Source organism: Rhinopithecus roxellana, chromosome 15 (assembly GCF_007565055.1).
Source record: "Rhinopithecus roxellana isolate Shanxi Qingling chromosome 15, ASM756505v1, whole genome shotgun sequence".
NCBI classification, from domain to species: domain Eukaryota; kingdom Metazoa; phylum Chordata; class Mammalia; order Primates; family Cercopithecidae; genus Rhinopithecus; species Rhinopithecus roxellana.
In genome coordinates this window covers 130163511-130190330 of record NC_044563.1, presented here as the reverse complement: position 1 = coordinate 130190330, position 26820 = coordinate 130163511, and the positions used below count along the sequence as shown (strand labels likewise).

General features: G+C 38.2%; 1 protein-coding gene across 1 annotated transcript in view; it reads left to right on the top strand.

The window, feature by feature from the left end:
- The window catches only part of DDX10 (DEAD-box helicase 10), a 283829-nt gene that overhangs the window by 181295 nt on the left and 75714 nt on the right, over positions 1 to 26820 (top strand). Inside the window, exon 16 of the mRNA XM_010371338.2 lies at positions 6156 to 6212. Coding sequence (XP_010369640.1) covers positions 6156 to 6212 — 57 coding nt within the window. The remainder of the gene's footprint in view (positions 1 to 6155; positions 6213 to 26820) is intronic.

The following is a 26820-nucleotide window of genomic DNA, read 5'->3' as shown; positions in this document are numbered from 1 at the left end:
AGTATTCCATTGTACATCTATACAGCACATTTACTTAATCCATTGTTTGTTGATGGCCACTTCAGTTTTTCCATATCTTGACTATTGTGAATTATGTTGCAATAAAGGTGAGAGTGCCGACATCTATTTGACATATGAATTTCAATTCCCTTGTATATAAGAGGTCTAAAGATCCTAACTGGTTTAAAGTACAAACCAAACCAAACCAAACCATATAGTTTCATGGCATCACTGGGAGGAGAATTCAAGCTGCCTGCTTGCCAAAATGCATAGCGGCTACTCTGGGTTTCAGGGACCCTTCTGTAACTGCCTTGGGTCATTTAGCACCTTTGGTTGCTCTTCATGAGTTGTCGTTTTAGCCTTTAAGCACTGCTTTCTTCTGAGACCACCCCACCCTTCAGCTTTGTCTGGCATTTATAGGTAGCTGTGCTTAAATAGGTCTGTTATTTTTATTTTCTCTTTAGAACCTCTTGAAACCAATCATTGGAAATAAAAATAGCAAAAGCTGTAACTTTTGCATATGAAACCATTAGTGAACTAGTAAACTGTAAAGACAAAATGCTACTCTCACATGGAAGCAATGTGTTTTTTTTTTATTTTTTAATTTTTTTAATTTTTGAGACAGAGTCTAGCTCTGTCACCCAGGCAGGAGTGCAGTGGCACGATCTTGGCTCACTGCAAACTCAGTCTCCCGGGTTCATGCCATTCTCCTGCCTCAGCCTCCCGAGTAGCTAGGCCCGCCACCACGCCTGGCTAATTTTTTGTAGTTTTAGTAGAGACGGGGTTTTACTGTGTTAGCCAGGTTGGTCTCAATCTCCTGACCTCGTGATCTGCCCGACTCGGCCTCTCAAAGTGCTGGGATTACAGGCGTGAGCCACCGCGCCGGCCAATGTGTTTTTTAATAATTCAGTCAGAACTGTTGAAAGATAGGCCATGGATCCTATTTTTGAATGATTTTTACTTTAATGGAGTGAAAATCTGCTCTGTATTGTGTCATCATTCTTAGTTCTGAAAGATGACTTGTAGTTAAGGTGATAATATTTGCTATCACAGCTGAGAATAGAGAAAAACAATTCATTATGAAGCTCTTTCATTCCCTTGAAATTCGAGTGCTTTATCTATATCGGATTATGAATTTAGATAACATAAACATGTCAAGATGTGGCTCTGGACTGCTTCCCGAGATGGTACAGCATTACTCTAGGTTCCATTTACTACCAGCTTGAACGTTAGAAAGTTAAGAAAGTATTAAAGGAAGACTTTAGAAAATCTATCTTGTTTTATTGTTGTTGACACATAATTAAGTTGGCATGGAATCCAGTTGACTTAACCATAAATTTGTGTGATAGTCAAGAAAGAGGGAAACTGTAATCAGGCATCTGAGGAATAGTAGCCGCAAGAATATTAACAGTAACAAGTAACACTTACTTAACTGGACCCTGCAGTAAGTTTACATGTACCATCATATTATATGCTAATAATTAACTTCTGAAATCAGTGAGCTAGCATTTTACAGATTATAAAACTAAGACTTAGAAGGGTCAAGTAATGTGTCCAGAATCCTGCAGCTTGCAAACAGCAGCCCTGGGACTCTTACCAAAGTCTTTGTTACTGTTCAGACTTTATGCTTTTTAACTATTCAACTGTGTTGCTACCTATGTCAAGCCATCAGACATTCTTTTATAGCACAGTAACTCTGAAGCAATGAGTTAAAAGGTGGATGATCATAAGAGTAGAGGGTATTGAAGAAGAAATGACAAATAATGGAAATTTTTCATGTTTCCAGAACAAGGTCATTGATCTCTAAAAAATTAAAATTAAATGAAGGCTGGGTGCGGTGGCTCATGCCTGTAATCCCAGCACTTTGAGAGGCCCAGGAGGGCAGATCATGAGGTCAGGAGATCGGGACCATCCTGGCTAACAAGGTGAAACCCCGTCTCTACTAAAAACACAAAAATTAGCCGGGCGTGGTGGCGGGCGCCTGTAATCCTAGCTACTCAGGAGGCTGAGGCAGGAGAATGGCGTAAACCCAGGAGGCGGAGCTTGCAGTGAGTCGAGATCCTGCCACTGCACTCCAGCCTGGGAAACAGAGCAAGACTCCGTCTCAAAAAAAAAAAAAAAAGAATAAATTAGATGTTGTGGTTAGTAGTATAGTTTAAGACTCCATACTATACCACTGTTTCCTGAATGTTCATTGTATAGCTGTATGTGTACATACACTAGTGCCAGAATCCATTTTACCATAGCTATGGCCATTTAAGAGTCTAAAGTAAGAGAGCCAGAGACTGGTCTGGCTCACATGGTCCTTATGAAATTTTACTAAGATCAGAAGTGTCATCTTGAGGACAAGGGACTCAGCATCTGGTGCCTAATTCTAAAATGGATGTTGTGAATGAAACTTATTTATAGAAGAGAATACAAGATCCTTTTTTTACAACCCTTTCTCCTCCTAGTTTCAGCCCTTCCACTGTCACAACCAGGTTTATTATTAAAATGGAAGCCAACCTGTTACTACAGAACCTTTGCCTACCATTTGGAGATGTCTGCCTGGGGAGGTTTCTGTTCTTACTCTCACAAGCTTATACCATCTAGTGACATTTAGGTCAATATCTTGGTGTTTGGGCTGTCTTTATATCCAGCATCAAAAATGAGACAAATATTCAGAATTACATAAATCTGATCTATTTTCATGCTTTCTTTGTTTTTTTTTTTTTTTTAACCCATGTGGTGTTGGAGAGGTGGGTTGGGTATTAGGTCGATGGTGAGTAGTTAGAGATTGGGGTTGAGGAGCAGGGAGCAGTTTGCTTCCAGTGGAATCAGGGAGTCTGATAGGAATAAGTTATAAACTGCAAAGGGCACTGGTCTATATCTGTTTTGCCCATTATATGTAGCCAGAGCCTACCATGTGGTTGGGTAAATATTCAAAGGATTTAACTAGTGAATCAGTGTTTCCACATCAATTTGTTTTTCTCATTCTGTCTTCATATCCTTGTTATAGTTGTTACAGATTTATTCATAGAAGTCCACTTTTTAATGTCGTTCAAGCAAAACTCTGTAAAATAGGTAACAGATCAGAGAACCTTGTTGTGTTAAGTTCCTGGGAAGGATTTAGGTTTACTGGAATTTTGTTCTTGGCGGGCAGGGGATGTCTTTGGGACTTAACAATTCTCATGATCTTTCTTTTGTTCACTTTTGTTAAGCCAGTTTTCTTTTTTGAAAAATAGGTTATTCTAATATTGAAGTAAAGATACATGTCCCCTTCTTCCTTACGTGATAGCTGGGGACTCAGTTCCTTACCAAACTGATACAGTTGCCTGAGAGTCATGCAAATGGATTATACTTCCATAACCTCCAAAAATGAGTCTTACTTTCAAATTACAAATTTTCAAGTATCACCCTAGAATGAAAAAGTTTAAATTCGTAGTCCTGACTGCTCATGAAATTCGTATTTCATGGTATTTTCTTTTCTGGAAGCTAAGGACCTATAGTGTGTGAGAATCCAAAAGAAGTATAATATCTATAAAGGGAGTATTTTATACCTTGAAATTTGATTTTCTGTTTTTCTGTCCCTTGTGAATTTGATTTTCATTATTGAATTTCATGCTCCCCTTATACTTAATCATTTTGTAGCATGGCAGAACTAAAGATAACATTTTGCCTTCTTTTTTGTAGCATAAAGTAGTTTTTGGTACCAGGATGTCCTCAAAAACAAAATAGGAAAAATAAAGGATTTAAAGCATTTGAGCCACACCTAATTAAAAGGGGAGGAGGACTTCAGTTACCGAATCTAATGAAATTCACTTATACTTTTCTCCTGAAGTGACTGTACTCCAGCCTTTTATCTTTATGTTTTGTCATATGTCATAAACCGTCTTTAAATTTTTTTTTCTTATCCCCACAAAGAATATATTCATTTTCTAAGTTTTGAATTAGGATATATCTACTTTCAGTTCTTTTGCTTCTCTCTCAATGTTTACTCTTGGCTCTTTTCAGACAGAGTACTAATAAAGCTTTTTCAGATAAGAAACATTTTCTAATGATTCACTTCAAATTATTTTCTTTTAGTTTTACTCAGTATTAAAAATTTGTCATTAGTGCATTTGTTTCATGTCTTGGTAACATTCACTTCATGTTGTAAAAGTCTTTGGATATCTCTTGTCTGTCTGAAAATTTTGGTAGAAAATTTAAAAGGGAAAATTATCTTATCTGCATGTACATATAAATTCTGATAGCCAACTTAAAGCTGAACTTTAAAATATCTTTTAGTGACTATAATGAATTAATATTGGAATTCAGTAAAAGTAGAAAATTGTCCATTTTTTCCTGCTATGATTAAAATGACTGAATGGAAAACCTCAGCATGGTTATGTTTGCTTGAGTAGAAAGGGTTTTTCTGATGTGAATATATTGAATTTATTCTTTGCAACTTTGAAGTGCCATTTTCAGACACTGATGTGTTGAAGGAAGACCAGTTGTTGAATAATCACAACAAAAATTTGTGTGGCTTTTAAATGTGATCAGTTACCTGTTTCTTCTGTACAGAAGACTGACAAAAATTAATTAATGTCTATAAAATGCTGTCAGGAAAATAAAAAATGCTATCAGGATGAAAAGACCTGTATGGTAGCAGACTATTTATAATGATAAAGGAAGTGGCAGCATTTGTCTAAAACATGCTGATACGGATACAAATACTACGTACGAACCTACAAAGTGAAGTCAGTATTCCAGTGGAGGAGTATGAAGTATAGTGGTGTGCTAGATTTGAGGGAGTGAGAACTTCGGCTCCCCAGGCCCAGTTTAATCCCAAGTCCATCACTTACTATGTGTGACACATCAGGCAAGTTACTTAGTTACTTTGATCTTCCATTTTTCATCTATAGAATGGGAATAGTAATACCTTATAAGTTCTATTACATAGGTTTAAAAAGATAAAAAACCAAATTGTTATATGAAATGCCTAGCACATTGTTGATACTTAATAATTCTGAGCTATTTCTGTTGGTAAGAAAATGACTTAGTAATGTGCTAATGGACAAATAAATTTTTATGAAAGTACAATTTTATTCCTCTCTGCAGTTACTTGATATTTTGTATAGCTATAGTCTTAACGTTAGTGTAAGCAGCAAAACACTGAAGTCATTGCAGTCTTTGTAGAATAACATGAAATATAGTTATGTTTCATTGTAGTGTCTAACACAGGAAAACTCTGCATGGAGGGTGGGGTGGGAAGAGAAGGGAGATAAAGTTACAAATATGTGTATCCACAAGCTAAAGCCAGCTCAAATGAAGTGTTAATTATGATCAGTTATATCACATTTTTTCTTTAATCTTGTTTTGCTTCTTTCATGTATTTTGTAGTCTGCTAATGCTCAAAGAAAGCCTGTGATTGGTGCCAACTTAATTTAGGAACAAATTGTTTAGAAACTGCCATTGATTAAGTTATTTTTCCCCACAACTTGGGGAAGCATTGAGATTATTCTAATTTAGTGGCAGAACATCTTTTATAATCTCATTAGAGAACCATTTCAGGGATAAAGTTTGATCATCACTATTGCATTAATTGGCTGCTTGCTAAAATAATACTAGTTATTATTTTCTTCTGTTTTTAAAGTCACATCTGTTAATGTTTAACCCCCAAATGTTAACGTTTTTATTTTTATTAGAATGTATTGCAAAAAAGCACTATATTTGGCACATAAAGACCCAGGTTTGAGATCGATCATTTTCTAAAGAAGCTCTTCGATAATAAGCAACCCAAAAGCTTTCTGAGTTTTTCTTTTTTCTCCTTTGCATTTCCTTCCACTGAACTTGGTTTCTAGAACTTCCAAGTAATCACTAGGATGTGTCTCTTGTATAATCGTACATTATGTCTTACCTGCCTGTTAGTGTGTGTTTTATTTGAAAGTAAGTGCTAACCATTGGCATACTAACATAGCCAGAGTAAGTGATAGAACTGGGATTTGATTCCAGATCTGTCTGACACGTTCTTAATGATTCATGAATACCTGTGCCAATCCCATAATCAGTAAATATTTGTTGAAAAATGAATATCACATATTAGTTAGCTTTAGGGAATAAAACTGTAATGAATATGTACTCTGTTTTATACCTAATTATATGCTGCTAATTTTTCTCCTCTTCCTTGTCTCCAGGAGAAAAGACTGAAAGAAAGGGAAGCCAGAAGAGAAGCCAACAAGAGGCAAGCAAAGGTAAGGGTTTATATACATTTGTTTTTCCAAGCTCTATTAAGGTAGAATTGATAAAAGCATTTTATATTTTGGCAAGAACAATGCTTGTAATGTTAAAATGGAATTTAAATCCTCTTCTTTTCAATATGGATTTTATATGTCATTTGTATATCATGATATTCTAGTTGGATTCAAGCCCATGCGGTCTTCTATTCACTTTCTTGTATTCATCTGTTTCCTCTCTGGTGCAGGCTGAAAAATACCTAAGATAATTTGTTACTGGGTTTGCCTCGTTTACTCCACCACTTTTTCCCATTGTATTTTGTGTCTGCTAAATACAAAAGGCAGTTGACTCTGTGGGCCAGGCCTGATAGAATTTTTATCTGTATCATCTTCAGGTAGACAGCCCATGTGAACCCAACCTGATAACAGGTAACTTTGAAAGCATCAGTTCAGCTCTTAGAATCTAGGGGAAAAGCATTCTGTATCTCCCACTTTTACTATAGTCTGTAGCTGATACTTTTCAGCAAATACATATGTACAGTTTTCCCCAAGTATGTATGTATAATTATAAACACCGTCCACGTGCAGCTATGATTTTTATATAATGTGTTTGTCACTGAGAAGTGTTCAGCTTCTGCATTCTGAGGACATTTAGTAGAAATGATTTCCTAGAACTAGGGCCCAATAACGTATGTCATTTCTCATGCTGTATCTCATTGTGCTGTTTCTGACTAGCCGTGATTTCCTCTTGACAGTTAGCAAAGCTCCAACTCCCTTGAGGAGGCCCTTAATATTCTTTGTCATTTTTTTTTCTGTGCTGGCCATAGCACTTAGAGAGCAAGTCAGAGATGATAACTCATGCTATAGTTCTGAAGTGGGAAGCAATTATTCTGCAGTGTAAGATGAAAAGACTGCTTATAGTCAGTATTAAATATCACTCTGTCTTCGAAGGTGCCCGAAAACGAGAGCTCCAGTGTGTGCAGCCTGACTGCTAAATAAGGTGGTGGCTTCTGCATATGCTTTAAAGTGCAAGCATGAACCACCATGGCAGGGACACTAGATCTCAGAGGCTGTAGTGGGAAGGATTGAAATTTAAGAAGAAAATCTTAAATCTAATAAAAGCATTTGATATTTATGAATATTGCATGTTTAGCATAAAAATAAACCTATTTTATTTCACTAAGAAGCTCTCATTTCTGCATATATAAATGTAAGATGAAAGATATAATCTAGAGCCAAAGAAAGCCCTGTTACTGTATTTCTTTTGTTTTTATTCATGCATATTTGTATATATCACTAAATATGGTTTATTTTTTATATTTACTGATGCTGTATGCTCAATTTTTTTTTTCCCTGGTGGTTTAAGCTGTAAGAAATTGCTCTCACCCTTGAGCTATCCTCCTGGAAACCTCTTCTTTTATTCCTCCATAAATTGATGTGTATATTTGGTTTTAATACTGTGTCTGCTGGGGAAATGAAAAAATGGTAAAGTCGTGAGAATCAGGCATTTTCACTGGGGACTGATCTCTGAAGTGAACTCCTTATGCCAGACTCTCCCTTCCATTTCCCACTCTCCTTCCGTGTTTGTCCTGTGTGTTTATTTCCTGACATCTAAAAAAGGAAGAAGATTTTTCTTGTCAAGAGAAGGTCTCATTTCTTTATAACCACTAAGGATGGGACTAAGAACAGAAAGAAGAGCTGACATGGCTTTGCAGCTCAGCCAGGAGCTTTAAATAGACAGAGGCTGTGTTTTATTATTGCTCTGAATAGTTTAGCTAACTCCATTTCACAGCCCTTGTCTGAGTGCTCAGAGATGGCAGCCCTTTTGTAAGAGTGATATTACCAGAGGGATCAGTGGCTGGTTTGCAGCCAGGACTCAAACATTCCTCAAGACACTGAGGACTGCCAGCAGTGACAGGTTCAGGCTGACTGACAGAGCCCAAGGAATGAGCTCAAACCAACCTTTTGCACCTAGCTTCCTTTCAAATGAAAGTGACAGGGGATGAAGGCTCTCATGGCTTTTGAGGTGCCTTTTGGAAGCAGACCCAGAAGATATTATTTGGAAACACTTGGTAAAGGGACGATGGCACAAATTTCTGTGATATGTAAGGAGAAATATGATGTAAATTATCAGGTTTCTCTCAGTGTGTGTGCTTCAAATGACAGATGTGACTTAGTTTTTGAGTAAACTTTGTCTTCTCGTTGATCCTCTTCTGTAAACCTGATCATTGTGTTACTTAGGTTGTTGCCTTCTGAATCACTTCAGATTTCAGCTAGAGCATCCCTTTGATCCCTGAACCTACAAGATATCCAGAAGGTATTTTAATGGTCAAAGAAAGTGGTACTTGCAGACTTAATTTACCAGGAAATGTAGTCATAGCTGTTTATAGCTATTCTAAGCAATCACTGCATAGAAACTGAAAGTGTAAGAAAGGGAGGACTCACATAGCTGTCTTTCTACCTTGTTTTGTGTTTTGTGCAGCAAACATCATTTTATTATACAAGGAAGGATATAAAGGACACAGTATTTTTTTGGGGGGGGGAGTTAGTGTTTGAGTGAAGTTTAATGGAATTATCTTTATTTCCCAGAAAAGAGAAAACTTAATGATAATGTGAATTTTCAATTTTAGAAATGATGATTACTGGTAATCTCTTCTCTGGCATATTGAAAGTATTTCTAAGAAAAATTGCTTTAAAGTGTGAGTAGGATAAACTAAAGTTGGAATGGACCTCTCAGGAATCTGATACGACTTTTTGTTAAAAGATAGATCTAAGTTCTGCCTAGATTATGTTATGTACAGAATTGGGAATGGAAGATAAATACGGAGCTGAAACTGTTACAAAGATTTGCTGGGTACCTAATAGTGGTTTGGGAAATATAGGTCTTTTGGGTATCAAAACTTTCTTTAGCAGAGAAATATTTGAACTGCACAATAGAATTGTTTTTACTTTAGCTAACAAGATGTCGTATATTCTTATGACCTAGAGATTTTAAACTAAGATCCAGAAAAATACTTGTAGCAGTGATCAATAGACCACATTGCTTTTTGGGTTCAGGGAGGTTACATAATCCTGGAATACAGCTTTATCTCATTATCTAACTAAATTTCCTTTTGCTTTGAGGGTCACAAGTGCCAGTAGGAGTCCTTGGTTGCTGGAATGATTTTGTAGAAATGTAAGGCAAAGGAACAATAGTGCCAAAACTTGGGGAAATAGATCCTCAGAAATATCTCAGTACTGTGCTACTTTTGAAAAGAAAGTGTGATATTTATTTATTTATTTATTTATTTATTTATTTATTTATTTATTTTTAAGTTGGAGTCTTGCTCTGTCACCCAGACTGGAGTGCAGTGGCGCGATCTTGGCTCACTGCAACCTCCACCTCCCAGGTTCAAGCGATTCTCCTGCCTCAGCCTCCTGAGTAGCTGGGACTACAGGCGCCCACCACCACGCCCAGCTAATTGTTTGTATTTTTAGTAGAGACAGAGTTTCACCGTGTTAGCCAGGATGGTCTTGATCACCTGACCCCATGATCTGCCCGCCTCGGCCTCCCAAAGTGCTGGGATTATAGACATGAGCCACCGGACCTGGCCAAAAGTGTGATTTATTAAACAAAAGTCTGAGGCTGATGAAATTGAACACTGACTATGAAGGAGCAAAGAGTAGGAAAGAGCTCAAATACTTAAAATAGTTAAAAGTTGCTTTGACTGTATTAAAAATGATGATTATAGTTCACAGTTTTTAGGTGTGGGGAAAATTAATATGATGTCATACATTTCGAGGTTGAAGTTTTATAGACATTGTACATTTTCACTTGTTTTTATTTTCTGGTTTGTATTGTGTTTTTATTTATACTTAACAAATATTAGTTTTAGGTAACAGTTTCTTGAATACCTAAGGTAATCTCTGTACTAACAGAAAAGTAGTGTTGAAGTTAGAGCTCTCAGAATAGGAGGTCTGAAGAAGAAGTAGTTATTTAATTTTAAAACTCTAGGCCGGGCGTGGTGGCTCATGCCTGTAATCCCAGCACTTTGGGAGGCCGAGACGGGTGGATCACCTGAGGTGAGGGGTTCAAGAGCAGCCTGGCCAACATGGCAAAACCCTATCTCTACTAAAAATACAGAGATTAGCCGGGCGTGGTGGTATGCATCTGTAATCCCAGCATACTTGGGAGGCTGAGGCAGGAGAATCACTTTAACCCAGGAGGTGGAGGCTGCAGTGAGCCGAGATTATGCCACTGCAGTCCAGCCTGGGTGACAGAGCGAGACTCTGTCTCAAACAAAACAAAACAAAACAAAACAAACAGACGAAACAACAACAACAACAACAACAAAAAACCTTAAAAAACTCTAGTGGACTTGAGAGATGCCCTGGACTGACTTTCTAATCTACTGGTCTTCAATGACTTTTTCTCTGACCGAACAGTAGTTTCATAAAGCAAAGCTAGCTTTATTCATTTGATATTTTGTTCTTCCTACTTTTTTGGTGTTAAAATATCCTTTCATTTATGAAATAATACTGATAATTTTTAAAAAGTCTTATTATTTGGCAAAGTAAAAACCCATTTCACCCCTTTAAAATCTTTTTTGAGCTTTTTCTGATCCATGAAATTGAAGAGTGAGTGTTGCAGCCACTGATCTACTTCAATGGTTTTCAGTATTATATCGAGTGACCTATGGACTCTTCTCTCCACCCCCCCATCCCCCCATCCCCCCCACCCCCCCACCCCGCATGAGAGAGTTATTTGGGCAGGGCTCTAGGGTTCCATTTAGTCCTCATCCAGACCATCTCAACTTTATTTTCCTCTTTACACTTTGAGCTTCCAGGGAAGATTTTGTTTGAAATACTGTTTTCCTTAAATGTATACGTACATAGCTAATACTTTAAAAGTACCCAAATAAGTTAGGGCTGAAAGCAAGTGAATGACTTGCCTAATGTCATAGCTTCTTTGGTGGCAGAACTGGTATATGCCCCCAGGTCTCCTGAATCTTCATTCCCTGTTGTTGTTTATTGTCCTATGCTCTTTCTGTATGTTGCTTTTTTTTTCTTTTTCTATACAAAAACAGATGTCATCCATGATCCATGATCTAACAACTAGTCATAGAAAATTACTAATAGCAAATACCTTTAGTAAGGAAAGAACTCTGGGCTGAGGTCTAAAAAGCAGGCTATGTCTCAAAGTTTCTGGGTGGCTGGGGACATGCCATTTATCTTTCTGGGCCTCTTGTCAGCATGTGTAAAAGGTTACCCCTTTCATGAAGGTTTTTCTGACTCTCTCACATCCTACGGGCTCCTGCTTTTGGAACTACTCCCATGGTCCCCTGTCTAGAGCACCTCCAATAATTACAGCGCTGATATGGTTGCACTTCTCTCTGTCTTTGGCTCTGGCTCTGGCTCTTATTTTCCTTTATATTCCTATTGATCATCACAGTGGTTGTCGGCTGAGGGCAGGCTTTCTGGCTCATCGTTGGCCATCTCCTCGTAGGCAGTGCTGAGGTCACTCATGTTTTATCTTTTATTTTGTAGATGAGGAAATTGAAGCTTAGGAAATTGAAGTAACTTTCCCAAGAATATTCAGCTAGGAAATGGCAGAGCCAGGATGCAAAGCTGCTTTATATGACTCTGAAGCCTTGACTCTGAAGCATTATTAGGGCCATAGGTCATTTCCGAGGTAGTCAAGAATATTCACATTCGAGAGTATTAAAAGCTGAAGCAGAAGTTGCAAGTAAATATTTCTTCTCCTGAAATTGCTCTCCTTATCCACAATTAGTTCTCTTTTACAAGTGGCTACATTAGGAAACAGAACATTAAGAAATAGAACAGAACCGTAGGCAGATACAGATTATTGTGCATCTCCTATTAGTTACTATAAAATCTCACTGGAATCCCAGCAGCTTAATTTCTTCTTATAGATTAAATATTAGGAAACATTTACCATTACTTCCAGCCTGTGAAGACCAGTTAAACATACCATATTCTCGTATCTTCTTGATTTTTAAATTGTATACACATTTCCCTCTGCCTAGGATGTCTTCTCCTTCATTGCTTTTTCTTCTGAACTGTTTCCGTTTTGAAGCCTTTTCTGCCTCCTTCAGGTCGACTCCGGAAATTCTTCCTTTCTGGACCACCGGACTTCGTGTACATCATTCTGCTGTGTTACTTGGTGATTGTCTCTCATCACTAGACTATAAACTCCTTGAGAGCAGCAGCTGAATTTTTTTCATAGTTGGCACATAATAAATGCTCTGTAGATATCTGAATCAGTGAAATGCAACTATATTCATTCTTAAAGTTAATATTTTAATGTTAATGCTATACAGTAAATTCCCATTCTGCCAGACTGGATGTATCTAACACACTCAGCCCTTTCCAAGTTGCTACTTCCCTTCTACCCCATCTTGTGTTAAACAAATCCATGAATTTGTATTAAGATGATAGATTCTTAATATTAAAACAATGTAGTTAACTCTATAGGCAGTCACAATTCCATTGGAATACTTTACACATGTCCTATTTGCGAAGAATTTGATGAATTCTTAAAGGATGAGTTGTCCTAAGATGTGCATATTGATTTTGCCTTTCTTCCTTCCTTTTATCTAACTTCGAGCTCCTCAAGTTGCATGTGGAAAACTGAGTGTATGGTACTCTCTGGGTGGTAAAAGGGATAGTCTAGGGTAATTTGATATGTTGATTTTCACCTTGCCTGTCAACTTTGGAATTGAATGCTCATGGAAGTTGTGACTGCACTCTGTAATGCAATTCCTTGCCCATAAATATTTGTTGATTGACCGAAAAAGTGGATCCTGCTAAAATTTCTTTGGTGAATGTTGAATTTGATGCCATTGAACATGAGTAGCCTGAATAATTGTGACCTTATTCAAATGTGGTTAGATTGTAGGAGAGCTAGCACTCAGATCCAGGTCGGATTGTACTCCTTGACTCTGCAGTGGGTGTTAAGGATGATCGTAAACCTGTTCAGGGCAGCCATTAACTCTGAGAATAAGAGGAAATTTTTCAGGAAACAAGTCAAACCTGTTGTTTTTACACTTGGAGTATTATACCAGATTCATTTAAGGCAGAATTTTAATGACTATGTCAGAATGTGTTTATTCTAATACTTCTTAGAGAACTAATGTTTGGTGTTAGAGTCAGAGTACTGTTTCTTTTATTAAACTTGCAAAATGTACTAACCAGATAAAACTTGAGGAAAACAGATTCATAATAAATTTGAGTAAGGTGTTAGAAAAAAAGGGCTATGTGTGTATATATCCCTTTGTTTATGTTGTAGAAAGTAGTTGTATTATTAATAGTCTGCTCAGTTGGGTGGTCATTTAGATCCTTTCCAATGAAACGGCCTAAACAGTAAATCAATCCAGGTGATGCCCTTTATACTTCATCATGGTTTATTCAGCTTGTGTCAAGTTAGAGATAATTTGACATTTATATACTTGAGTTAGGGATTTATATGCACATCTAGCAGAACAAATTAACTGTATTTGAATCATGGTGGTCAGTTTCATTATGTGGCTGAGTCTGTTATTCCACTGGTTACATGCTCTACTATGTAGAGAACTGTGTATGTGGGTATGTGTGGATGTGACCATCATGATTGTGGAGACTGATACTTACAATCATTTGCCTATATTTTTGTATGTATTAGCATTCATTAATGGTCTAAATGATGGGAATTCTTTTGACTGTTAGTAGTCATTACTGGCTGTTGTAAGATTATATCATCATAATTTCTGATATAGTACACGAAAGTCTCAAAGTTGGAAAAAACATGTAGATTCTTTCCTCCTTTCTTCTTCTTCCTAATATTTTGCTTCATAACTCAGAATCCTGTTGCTTATGTGAAGAAATAGAGGCAGGGCTAGAGAACTATTATAAGACTTACTTTTAGTAATTCTCAGCCTATGGTACAAGAATCTGTGTGGGTTTTCCTTGTTATTACTAGGAATTTCTAAAATTCTCAGCATTGACTCTACAGTGAATAAGTTATCTATCTATACCATACATATGTATTATCATTCCTTAAAAGTATGTAAAGGCTATATTAAGATTAACAAAATAGGAACTTGTTTGTTTTGCTAAATTCAGAGTACTTTTCTGTCTTTTGTTTTCTTAAATGACATATATCACTGTAGAATTATCATCTTGTAAATAGTTCGATGTTAAACATCTTCCTCTACTGAAAAAGATTGAGAGCACTGCCATATGGTATGTAAGCAGAAACAGCCATACTCTTAACACTTAGTCAAAATTGAAGACAGTCAGTCATAGGGAGGAAGAAAAGAGGGGGAAGATGGGGCGGAGGAGGAGGAGGAGGAGGATGCCACTTTTTTTCTCTTTTTTCTTTTTTTTGTGAGACAGAGTCTCACTTCATCACCCAGGCTGGAGTGCAGTGGCGTGACCTCAGCTTACTGCCACCTCCACTTCCCAGGCTGGAGTGATTCTTGTGCCTTACCCTCCCAAGTAGCTGGGACTACAGGCACATGCCACCTTGCCCAGCTAATTTTTCTATTTTTAGTACAGACAGGGTTTTGCCATGTTGGCCAGGGTGGTCTTGAACTCCTGACCTCAAGTGATCTGCCCACGTTAGCCTATCAGAGTGCTGGGATTGCAGGCATCATCCACTGTGCCTGGCCACCACTATTTCTTAAAAGGAAGGGAAGGCTCCATTTCCTCCATATCTTAAAGGAGAAAAAAGTCAGTAGGAAAAGGAAATAACAGAGATGGAACACAGAAAAAGAACAGACATAAGTTTCCTACTGTGCTAGTTGATACTGCTTGTGAACTTGATTGGATTGAAGTATACAAAGTATTGATCCTGGGTGTGTCTGTGAGGGTATTACCAAGAGAGATTAATGTTTGAGTTGGTGGACTAGGGAAGGCAGATCCACCCTTAATCTCGTGGGCGCAATCTAATCAGCTGCCAGAGAGTATAAAGTAGGCAGAAAAACGTGTAAAGGAGAGACTGGCCTAGCCTCCCAGGCTACATCTTTCTCCCTTGCTGGATGCTTCCTACCCAGATAAATTACCTGTTGTGACTGCCCTGGACATGCCTGCCTACCAGACATCTGATCTCATAAGACCATTATTAAAGTCTCACTTTTGCTGTTCTTTGTGCCTCTAAGTCCATTCTTTGGGTTTGGACCGGTGAGTGTGTTTCTCACAGCAGCACTAAGTATCACTGTCAAAGATTAGAAATAACCTAAATTGTAGGGTAGATAAATTGTGGCATAGTCATATGACGAATTGTTACATAGCTATGAAGGAATTACTGCTACATCCAATAACGGACAAATTTCGGAAACATGGTATTGAGCAAAAGATGCCAGACAAAAGAGTAAATACTATAATACTCTATTTACATAAAGGTTTTTTTGTAAAATCAAAACTAATATTTGGGGTTAGAGTTTACCTTTGAGGAAAAGAGGGAGTGATTACTGGGAAGGAGCATGAAGGGGGGCTCCTAGAGAACTTGAGAGTGTTCTAATTTCTTAATCTGGGTGGTAGTTTCATGGGGTATATTTACTTTATGAAAATTCATAAGCTATAAGCCTATGGTTTGTGTACTTTTTTTGAGGTATGCCATACTTCAATTAAAGCTCAGGAGTTTGAGACAGCAATCCTCCCGCCTTAGCCTCCTGAGTAGCGAGGACTATAAGAATGTACCACCAAATCTGGCTAATTTTTTATTTTTATTTGTGGTAGAAACAGGATCTCTATGTTGACTAGGCTGGTCATGAACTCCTGACACCAAGTGATCCTCCCACCTTGGCCTCCCAATGTGCTGGAATTATAGGCATGAGCCACTGAGCCTGGACAAAGATTACTTTTTAAAAATGGTGGGGGAAGATGAGATCTCTTTATATACTTTCAGCCTAGATATTTTAATCTGTAGATTCAGGAAAATAATATATTATGGATAACTCTTGTAATTCTAGAAGCATTAGGAGCCTCAGTCCCTGGAGTCATTCATGTTTTATGAAAGCTATGAAAGACAATTAATAATTCATATTCTTCAAATACACATTTCTTTTAAAATCCCCTTGTTCCAAGAAGTGTGATGTTTGACCTCCTAAAACTTAAAAAACAATTTCCCCTAAATGAGAAAATGAGCTTTATTTTGACTCTGGTGTGAATTAAAATGAAAAAATTGTATTTTTTAAATAAGGAGGAGCGTAGTCATCATTATGCTGTTCAGAGACATTTAACCTCCTCCCCATCCCAGTGAGTTTTAGTTTCTGCTCTAAACTTATGAGGTGATGTGGTGGCCTTGGAATGTTGTGGAGATCTCTACTCTTCATGCTGTCTGATAGGACACTAAGAGCGGTTGAACTGGCATTTATTTAGAATAAAGGAACACAAGGGTGATGAAAGGGACATTGGTCTGAGTGATCATTATATGTGACTACTGTAACTTTATAAATTGAAATAGATGAATAGTAACTGACCATAGAAATTCAGAAACATACAAAGCTTGAAAGATCATCTAATAAAGAAGTGACTATTTTCCCATGAGGAGGCATATTCATTTGACTTACCTCCTTCTTACCATAGATTCTGGTTATTTTTTATTTTTCCATGTGCATCTTATATAAATTAGATATTTATTTCTTTCCTTTCACCATCTACAGGCTAAAGGTACTTAGTATCTGTAATGTACCTTATTTATTTTTCCATGTACATCTTATGTGAATTAAATATTTATTTCTTTGCTTTCACCATCTACAGACTAAAGGTACCTAGTATCTGTAATGTACCTGGACTCTGTCTGGTCAGGTACTAAGAGTTTATGATATTATTAAGGGGGAAGTAGGCACTTTTTGTTAATGTAGCCTCATTTTTGTCTTTACTTGAGGGAATAAATCTTTTATAAGATTCCAGATAAAATGTTAAGCTTGGAAAATGCTGCAGAAATGTTATATACATGATCTAAAAGTTCTTTTATCAAGAATTCTATCGCTTATCTGTCTTTGAATTATAAGATGATTACTGCTAGAATTAAGACCAATTGTTTTATTTTACCTATCTTGATTTTCAGCTGTGTACATTAGTTTTCCCCCTTACTACAGACACATTTGATTTTTATTTCATAAAATTATCTCATTTCCTTCAGTTGGAAATGATACATATTCTCAAGCTCATCCATTTATTTATATTAGCACAGCTTTCTTTGGAAAGTGTATTATTGGAAGACTTCAGCCTCATTTAATTGCTTTTAACATGAGTCGTACATGTCTGAATTCTTTTTATTTTTTTTGAGGCGGAGTCTCGCTCTGTCGCCCGGACTGGAGTGCAGTGGCCGGATCTCAGCTCACTGCAAGCTCCGCCTCCCGGGTTTACGCCATTCTCCTGCCTCAGCCTCCCGAGTAGCTGGGACTACAGGCGCCCGCCACCTTGCCCGGCTAGGTTTTTTTTTGTATTTTTAGTAGAGACGGGGTTTCACCGTGTTAGCCAGGATGGTCTCGATCTTCTGACCTCGTGATCCGCCCGTCTCGGCCTCCCAAAGTGCTGGGATTACAGGCTTGAGCCACCGCGCCCGGCCACATGTCTGAATTCTAAACACGACTGCTATTGATCGCAGCCTCCTGGCATCCATCCAACCCTAAGATTTTTGCCCCACTCAGTAGAGCTAGTAGTACATGATGTTTTTGTGTTGGTGCTTTGAGGAGAACAGAAAGTGAGAGAAGAAAAAAAAAATATTGTCTTCTCTAAGCAGAAGAGAAAAATGAGAATGAATGGGACTAGAGTCCATATTGTGAGTTCATCAGTAATGCTAGATCAGATTTTGGGCTTCAGTTCATTCAGCCTTTATCATTTACTGCCAGGTTGTTAGAGCTCTCCTAAAAGAGCATTAGGTTTGAAAAATAGGAGGTCCAAATTCAGTTCTTGACTGTAAGGCAGGCATGTTTTCTCCGAGTCTCAGTTTCCTCTTTAGAATAACCGTAGTGGTGTTGCCTGCATTGCCAACCTTCCAGGGTTCTTGTGAAGATAATACATGTGTAAGGACTTTGTGAGCTATGAATCACATTAAAAAATGTGAGCCATGATTGATCAGCATTAGTATATGTTGCCTTTTTAGGCAGGTTCGTTCTCAGATACTTAGGATCTAAACCAGTGGTTCAATCAGGGCTGGAAATCACTGAAAGATGTCTCACAATGCACATATCTAGCTTCCTCTATCCTCACCCTTCTCCCATCAGAATCACTGGGGTAGGGGACTTATTTACGTGTGTTCATGCAGTATATATGTATAATTAAGATACTACTACCACCCCATTAAGAACCAGTGATCTACATTCATATATAGAATCAACTTCTATACTTTTTTTTTGGTGACAGGGTCTTACTCTGTTGCCCAGGCTGGAGTGCAGTGGCGTGATCTCGGCTCACTGCAGCCTTGACTTCTTGGGCTCAGGTGATTCTCCTACCTCAGCCTCCTGAGTAGCTGGAACCACAGATACATGCCACCACACCTGGTTAATTTTGTTTATTTTTTTGTAGAGATGAGATCTGTTTTACCCAGGCTGGTCTCAAACTCCTGGACTCAAGTAATCCTCTTGCCTCAGCCTTCCAAAGTACTGGGATTACAGGTGTGAGCCACCGTGCCTGGCAACTTGTATACTTCTTACAACCCTGAGGTGCTAGACCTTTTCCTTTTTTTTTTTTTTTTTTTTTTGAGATGGAGTCTCGCTATGTCGCCCAGGCTGGAGTGCAGTGGCATGATCTCGGCTCACTACAAGCTCCGCCTCCCGGGTTCACGCCATTCTCCTGCCTCAGCCTCCCGAGTAGCTGGGACTACAGGCTCCCGCCACCTCGCCCGGCCAAGTTTTTGTATTTTTTTTTTCAGTAGAGATGGGGTTTCACTGTGTTAGCCAGGATGGTTTCGATCTCCTGACCTCCTGATCCGCCCGCCTCGGCCTCCCAAAGTGCTGGGATTACAGGCGTGAGCCACCGCACCCGGCCGACCTTTTCCATTTTTGGTTTGGCTACACTCCCATGGCAGAATGTCTACTAGAAGATATGAGGGTAAATGTAAGCCCAGTCTCTTAAATTATTTACAAACCCAGCATGACCAAGCTCTAGTTGTCCTTCAGTGTACCTGATTGCAGGCAGTCTGGCACCTGTTGTTCTTAGCCTGAACCCTTTTCAACACCATCTAAAACCAATGCTGGGATATAAGGGCATCAGAATATGAGAGATACATTGCCAAGAGCCTTGTAAAACACAAGGGGCAGCAGGATTTGGTTTGTCCTTGGTGGGTATACATGTAAATCCTGTTGTGTTTAGCTCAGTGTTGGAAGGAGAGAATGCTACGAGTGACCACACTGGGAGAGAGTGGCCCTGGTGCATTAGGTGGAACCAGTGCTGACATAGAGGGTCTGACAGTCTGGGACTCTGATTTCTAATCCAGGTGGTAGCAGTAGATCACTGTGTGGCCTTAAGAAAAATCTCTTAACTATGCTGCTGGAAGTGTTCAGGACTATATATCCTTTTAGCTCTACAATTCTGATTTCTGTTTTTCAGGAGGTGATGATCTATCATTTTTGTATCCTTTCTAACCTTCCCATGTAATATTTTCAAGGTATGTCACTTATTCTGAATAGTATGTTTACCAGTGATTGAAATACAGCAGGAGACTAACCATTTCAGTAGAAAGGATTTGATTGGTCTCCTTGGGGCTTTTGGAAAGTGTAAGATTGGGGAGGGTCTTATCATTTTTTTTTTTTTTTTTTTTACTGGCACTCAAGAGGAATAACAGGAGCTGGAGCTGGAGAAATTGGTGAATCATAGAGAATCTTGAACACCAAGTTGAAGATTTGGGCTGACTCAGGAGAGTGTGCGGGATGCATTGAGATTCTGGTGGGGGCATGCAGCATAGGTGGTAGGATGACCCTAGAAGGATTCATTTGTTTACTCCACACACATGCATACATTTCTTGAGTACCCTACTATGTGTTACCCCTCATAATGCCACGATAGAATTAGCCTGCTCTAAGGAACCCACAGTCTAATGGAGGAAATTTGTAAGTAGAGCAATGTAATTAATACTATGATAGAGAAGTTTTGGGAGTTGTCTACATACGTAATGATTGAATCCAAAGGAAAAAAAATAATGAAACGTCTATTTGGTATTTTCCATGTGTTGCGTAGCATTCTTTTTTTTTTTTTTTTTTTTTTTTGCGGGGAGGTGGGGGGAGACAGAGTCTTGCTCTGTCACCCAGGCTGGAGTGCAGTGGTGCGATCTTGGTTCACTGAAAGCTCTGCCTCCCAGGTTCATGCTATTCTCCTGCCTCAGTCTCCCGAGTAGCTGGGACCGCAGGTGCCCGCCACCATGCTCGGCTAATTTTTTGTATTTTTTAGTAGAGACGGGGTTTCACTGTGTTAGCCAGGATGGTCTCGATCTCCTGACCTTGTGATCCACCCGCGTCGGCCTCCCAAAGTGCAGGGATTACAGGCGTGAGCCACCGCGCCCAGCCTGTATCGGGTAGTATTCTAAGTGCTAACTTCAGGGGGAGTTTAAGTAATGTATTTTAAGTGTACAAACTTCAGCTCTTGAAGTTATAGGTAATAATGTTATCCCCATTTAACAGAAGAAGAAATTTTAGTATAGAAGGTTGTATACCTCCTTGTGTGTAGTGGATTCCGAATTCCAGTTTGGTAGTTGGACTCTGGAGAGTGAATGAGAGAAAGAGCCAGGTCACAAATCCTGGGGAATAGCAGCAGTTAAGGAACAGGCAGATGAAAAGCAGCTGGGAAAACTGGTATATTTTTCAGGGAAGCATGAAAAGAGAATTTAAAGGAGGACTTGGACAGGAGTGCCACAAGGAGATGAAGTAGGTTGAGAACTGTAAACAAACATAGGATTTGGGAATGAGAGTATTATTTTTATGTTAATAAGATCAATTTTGTTTGCACTGTGTGGTTTGGTGGGGAGGGCTGGAGCAGCTGGGGAAGTCAGTTCGGAGACCATTTCAGTTGTTGTGATGTTAAGTCCTGGGCAGAACTGTGAATAGGTGGAAAGGGCATTTTGTTCAATAAGTATACCTGTATACCTGTAAAATATCAGTAACTGATTGGAACATGGAGATATTCAGAGAGATGAGCCAAGATCACCCCGAGGTTTCCGAAATTTGGCACTTATCATGTGCTGAATGCTTTAGGAAGAACTAAGATGTGTAACAGAGGACAATTTTTAATAGCTGCCAGTATTGAACTATTGCGTACCATACACTGTGCTAAGGCATGTCATTTAGTCCTCACATGTAGGTATTATCAACACATTTTGACAGATGAGGGACCTGAGGCTTAAGTAAGTTAAATTTACTCAAGGACTGACATTTAGTAAGTGACCGACTTCAAAATCTTAACATTTAGCTTCTGTTCTATAAGGCAGGTCAGCAAAAGATAAAATAATGGACGTCATTATAGAAGCACCACTTGTGACTGGTATAGACAGTTCAGACATTGGAGAGATTATTTTTGACTTGTAGGATTCACAAAAGAAAGCATCCCAGGGAGGGCATTTGAGTCAGGCCTTGAAGCATAAAGCAAGATGAGTGTTTGTGAAAGTTCTTTCATAGTAATGAACCATGGAAACATTATGGTAACAATAAGTGGGATCAAATGTGCTAGGTTAATATCAAACAAAAGGAAACATTAAGTCACAAGTTATTACCAGCAGAATTTTACCTGGAAAGTAGAGATTCTTAAAGTGGAGCAGTACAAGTTAAAATAGAGGGCTTTGAATATTAAGAATTATAGTTATAGTAAGTAGTTTGAGGTATATGGAGTAAGCAGTAGTCACTGAAGACTTGAGAGAAGTAGGAATGTATGTTCACGCACATATGCGTTTATTCAGTAGTTTGAGTAGAAAGTTTGAACTTTGAAGAGCAAGCCAGAACTTCATTTAACACTCTACCTTGGGAAATTTTGGTTGTTCAATTTAGGCCAATAATTTTTAAAACTGAGATCTGGTCTCATCCATGATAAAATATCACACTGTTTTGAAAATTAACTACCATAGTCAAGAACCTGGAAGTGAACAAAATGCCTCTGTCAGTCGACATAGAAGTGGTGACACCTGTGTGTATGGAGTACATTCATTCTGCCTCCAGGCAAGGCCCACACCCATACACACTAATTTTTATTTTAGTCAGTCCTAACATACATGGTTTTGTGACTTACAACACTGCAGAAGATAAATAGCAAATTAGAACATGTAGTCTGTTAAAGGCCAGTCCCTTATCAGAAAGTGAAACATGATAATGGACAGCAAGGAAAATGTATAGGAAAATTATTAACGAAATAGATATCATGACTTTAAAACACAGTAATAGGGGCACAGAGTCCCCAGAAATCTCTCTGGACCCAGAGTGCACTACTTTGTTATAACACTGATAATTATAATGCTTTTCCTCTGACATCAAGGAAATAATAAGTTAATAATCTGTCTTCAGGCAGCCCTCCTGACTTAAGATCTCTGACTTAAAGATCTCTTTCATTTGAATGGTAGCTTGAGGAAACTCCTAGTTTTCTAGATACTATAGCTTTGCATATACTGAGCCAGAATCATTTTTCTTTTGCCTCCAGTTCTTAAGACTACTGACTATATTTCTTTACCTTGTCATGGAGGTTGGCAGTCAGGAAAGAAGGGGCAGAAAAAAATTTTGGGGGGCACCTCATGTCATATAATACCTAATAACAAAGGACTTTCATAGCAGCATTGTGAAATGCTGTTTGTGTTACCTCCATTTTTCAGATAAGGAAAGGAGATCCAGAAAGTTTAGGTAGAAGGGCATTCTGGGTGCAAGGAACATTATCAGTATGGCTGGACGATTGAAGACCGTGAAGGTATGGCTATAGAAGAGTCGGGAATTCAGTGTAGGGATTTCCACATTTTGGGGGGGTGGGGAGGGGCTACACTTTAGAGTAAGAAATACGTTTTTCATCACTTCCTGGTAACATGTACACACAGCATTAAAAGAAAAATTTCACAAAATGATAACATACCCTTACTATGTGCCACATGCTCAAAATTTTCTATTTCATTCTATTTTCTTTTTATAAAATGATGGTCACAATCCGCTGATGGCTTCATGATACAATGAGTTGATACTCTAATGAGTTTGATGACGCTGGTCTAATGTTAGTTGAAAGTGGATTATTTTATGGAGAGGCAAAGCTAGAGGGGTATGTTGTGGTTATATTCCAAATGTTCTCCGGTGCCAGTGTTCTCTGATCTAGGCAACAAAAGTCCTTGAAGAATTTGTGTCAGGTTGCTAACATAACTACGTCTTTGTGCCAGTACTGTAATATGTCAATAATACCCTAGCAGAGCTCCTTAACAGTTTGTGAATAACTTTCACATATGTTACTTAATTCATTACCCATAATAACCTTGAGATGAAGGTAAGAGGAGAGCTATCTGTTGCATTTATACAAATGAAAAAACTGAGGGTCAAAGAGGTAAATCCCCAGCCACAATTAAGAATTAAGCTCTTTTTTTTTTTCCTTTTTTCCCCCCATGACTGCCTGACAGTGAGTAGGAGAAAAAACTAAGGTAAACTGTCCTCTTCAAAAGCCTGGGCAAGAAATAATGATAAGGATGGACATGGAAGGGGGAGAAGTTAGATGAGGAATTAAAGGAAAACCCAAATAATTGCTTGATGAATTTACTTGTGTATTAAAAGCCATGCACATGCATTCTAAACTCTGGTTCTTTCATTTTTAAACCAGTTTTTTTTGTTTTGTTTTGTTTTTTAAGTTATCTTGTAAAATTCCAGCCCATTTACCCGGCAAGGCCAGGGCATAAAATTGCCATTATGCTCTGTCATGGCCTATGATCGTTTTCATCACTCATCTTCTCTTTGAAAGAAGCTGAATTGAGAAAGCATTTTTCATTGTTTAACGTTGAAATCTAAAAATACTGATATTTGAACTTAAGCGTATCATTTGGAATAAGACATGTCAGCAGGTCTTCTGTCAAGTGTCAATTGTTACAGATGTGACTGAGTCTTCCATTTTGATGCAGATTATTCTGCATTTTATTGATAAGTTTTCATTAACATTTTATTTTTGGGGAATTTCTTACCCTTCTAAAATTCATTCAATGAGTAAGTCTTGCTGTAAATTTCAGTCTGAGCAGACTGTGGATTATTCATGTTTACAAGTAAACTTTAAAATCTTATTTTTGTGCTTTTCTGATGTCCTATAATTTTGCCAAAAGAATTTTTGTTTTTTTAACAAGAAAAGTTTGATATGTTCAAACTTTTATTTTATGAGTCAGTATATCGATACTGACTCATTGCTTTCTGCAATGTGTTCATTTTTAAAGATTTCAACTGAAATTTTGGCAGTAGAGATTTTTACTTTCATTATAGAAAATTATGGTAAAATGTGAACATGAATTAGGAGAAGGCTGAAATTGAAGACCTTACTTCATTCTTTCGCTTGCTCAGGAGAAACCCTAGAAATAGCCTTCACTTCTTTCATTCTTATACTGCACCACAATTTATTTGTAAATCCTATTTGACTGTATCTTAAAAGTAGATGAAAAAATTTGGTGAAGTCCACATAGCATCTAGAGTTTAGTTAATAGTAATATACCAGTGTTGGTTTCTTGGTTGGGAGAAATAGACTATAAAATTACAATAGGAGAAACCTGCGTAAGGGGTATATGGGAATTCTATACTATCTTTGAAAGTTTCTTGTAAATCTACAGTTATTTAAAAATAAAAACTATTAAAAATAGATCCAGAGTTTAACCACTTTTTAGCACTCCTGCTATGCCTATCATCCAAGTCACCATAATCTGTAACATGAATTACTAATTGTAGCAGTCGTCTAACTAGTCTGCTAGTCTTGTTTCTCTTATCCTCCCACTCTCCTATCCCCAGTTTATTCTTAATTATAGTAGCCAGAATGAGCCTTTAAAAGTAAGTCGCATTTTATAATTCTTTCTGCTCAGAACCCCATCCTTTAAGAGTTTCCCTGTCTAATTTGTCACAAAAGCTACAAAGTTCACATACGATCTAGCTTCCAGCTCCTTCTCTGGTCTTATTTCCCACTGTTCTGTCACTAACTTGCGTAACTTCAGACTGTCTAATTACTCCTCAAATGCACCAAGCAGATTCTGGCCTTTGCTCTTGGTGTCACCAGATAGCTTTGTTATTTGTTTCCTTACTGTCTCCAGATTTCTGCTAAAACATAACTTTACTAGAGAAGCGTTCACTGATTTCCTGATGCAAAATAGCAACCTCCTCTTATCCTTTATTCTCTTACCCTGATTTATTTTTCTCCATAGTACTCCTTTCTACCAGGCAATATATAAATACATACTAGTTTGTTGTTGCTTGTTTTTATCATCACTAGAATAGGAAACTCAGGACAGGGACTTCGTTTTGTTCACTGCTGAATCACCAGTGCCTAGCCTGATACGAGCAAACAGTAGGTACTGAGTGTTTATCGAGTGAAAGAAGCAGTGACTCTTTAGTACAGTTTCTTGTTTTCATTGTGACACTTCCAAAATAGTGTCAAAATTGAAGAATTATAGCATACTGTTTATTGCAAGGCATAGTAACTCTAGGGATGTTTCAGAATCCTTTCAGAGGCAGAACAGTAAAACAAAATAAAGAGGGGGAGGGCTAGAAAGCAGTGTTAACTGGACCCAGATAGATATTAGCACACATGGACAATCTCTAATTATACACTTTGTCTCTGAGTTCATATGTAAACTGGAATATTTTTTCCCCCATAGAAAAGATGTTCTATACTGTGGTTGATTTCCATTATCACTTAGGATGCTCATATAAAGTATCATACAAACAGGATACTTTGGTGAGTGAAAGGGGTTCCAGTGACTAATTCTACCAAAACAACTGTCCTGGGCAAACCCAGGTGTGATCACCTTAATTGTAACTCAAAGATGCCTTCAGCTTCTGTGGGAAAGGGCATCCTGCCCTCTGCTGGGGACTTGGAACTCCAGAACACATAAACTCCTGCTGGTAGAAAAATTTGAATGATAATGTAATGCCTCATTGCATTTTATTCATCCCGTTTTCTTTCCAGCATACTCTACTGGTCACCCTAGCACTGAGAAAAAAAAAAAATATCTTTCCTTCCACTGCTCTAGAATTAAAAACAAATTTCAGCTCTGCTTCCTCTATACCCATCCATTTGCCTACACCCCAACTCCATCCTCCTCCTTAGCAGTCCCACTAATTTAAAAAATTGAGCTTTGGGCCGGGTGCAGTGGCTCACGCCTCTAATCCCAGCACTTTGGGAGGCCGAGGCGGGTGGATCACCTGAGGTTGGGAGTTTGAGACCAAGTCTGACCAACATGGACAAACCGTATCTCTACTAAAAATACAAAACTAGTCAGGCATGGTGGCACATGCCTGTAATCCCAGCTACTTGGGAGGCTGAGGCAGGAGAATCACTTGAACCTGGGAGGCGGAGGTTGCGGTGAGCCAAGTTCATGCCATTGCACTCCAGTCTGGGTCACCTCAAAAAAATTAAATAAATAAATAAGCTTTGATAGGGTGAATGTCTCCCCCTTGTTTATGTATAAAGGAGTTTCAGTGAGGTACTGAGGAATTTAAGTTAACAAATGATT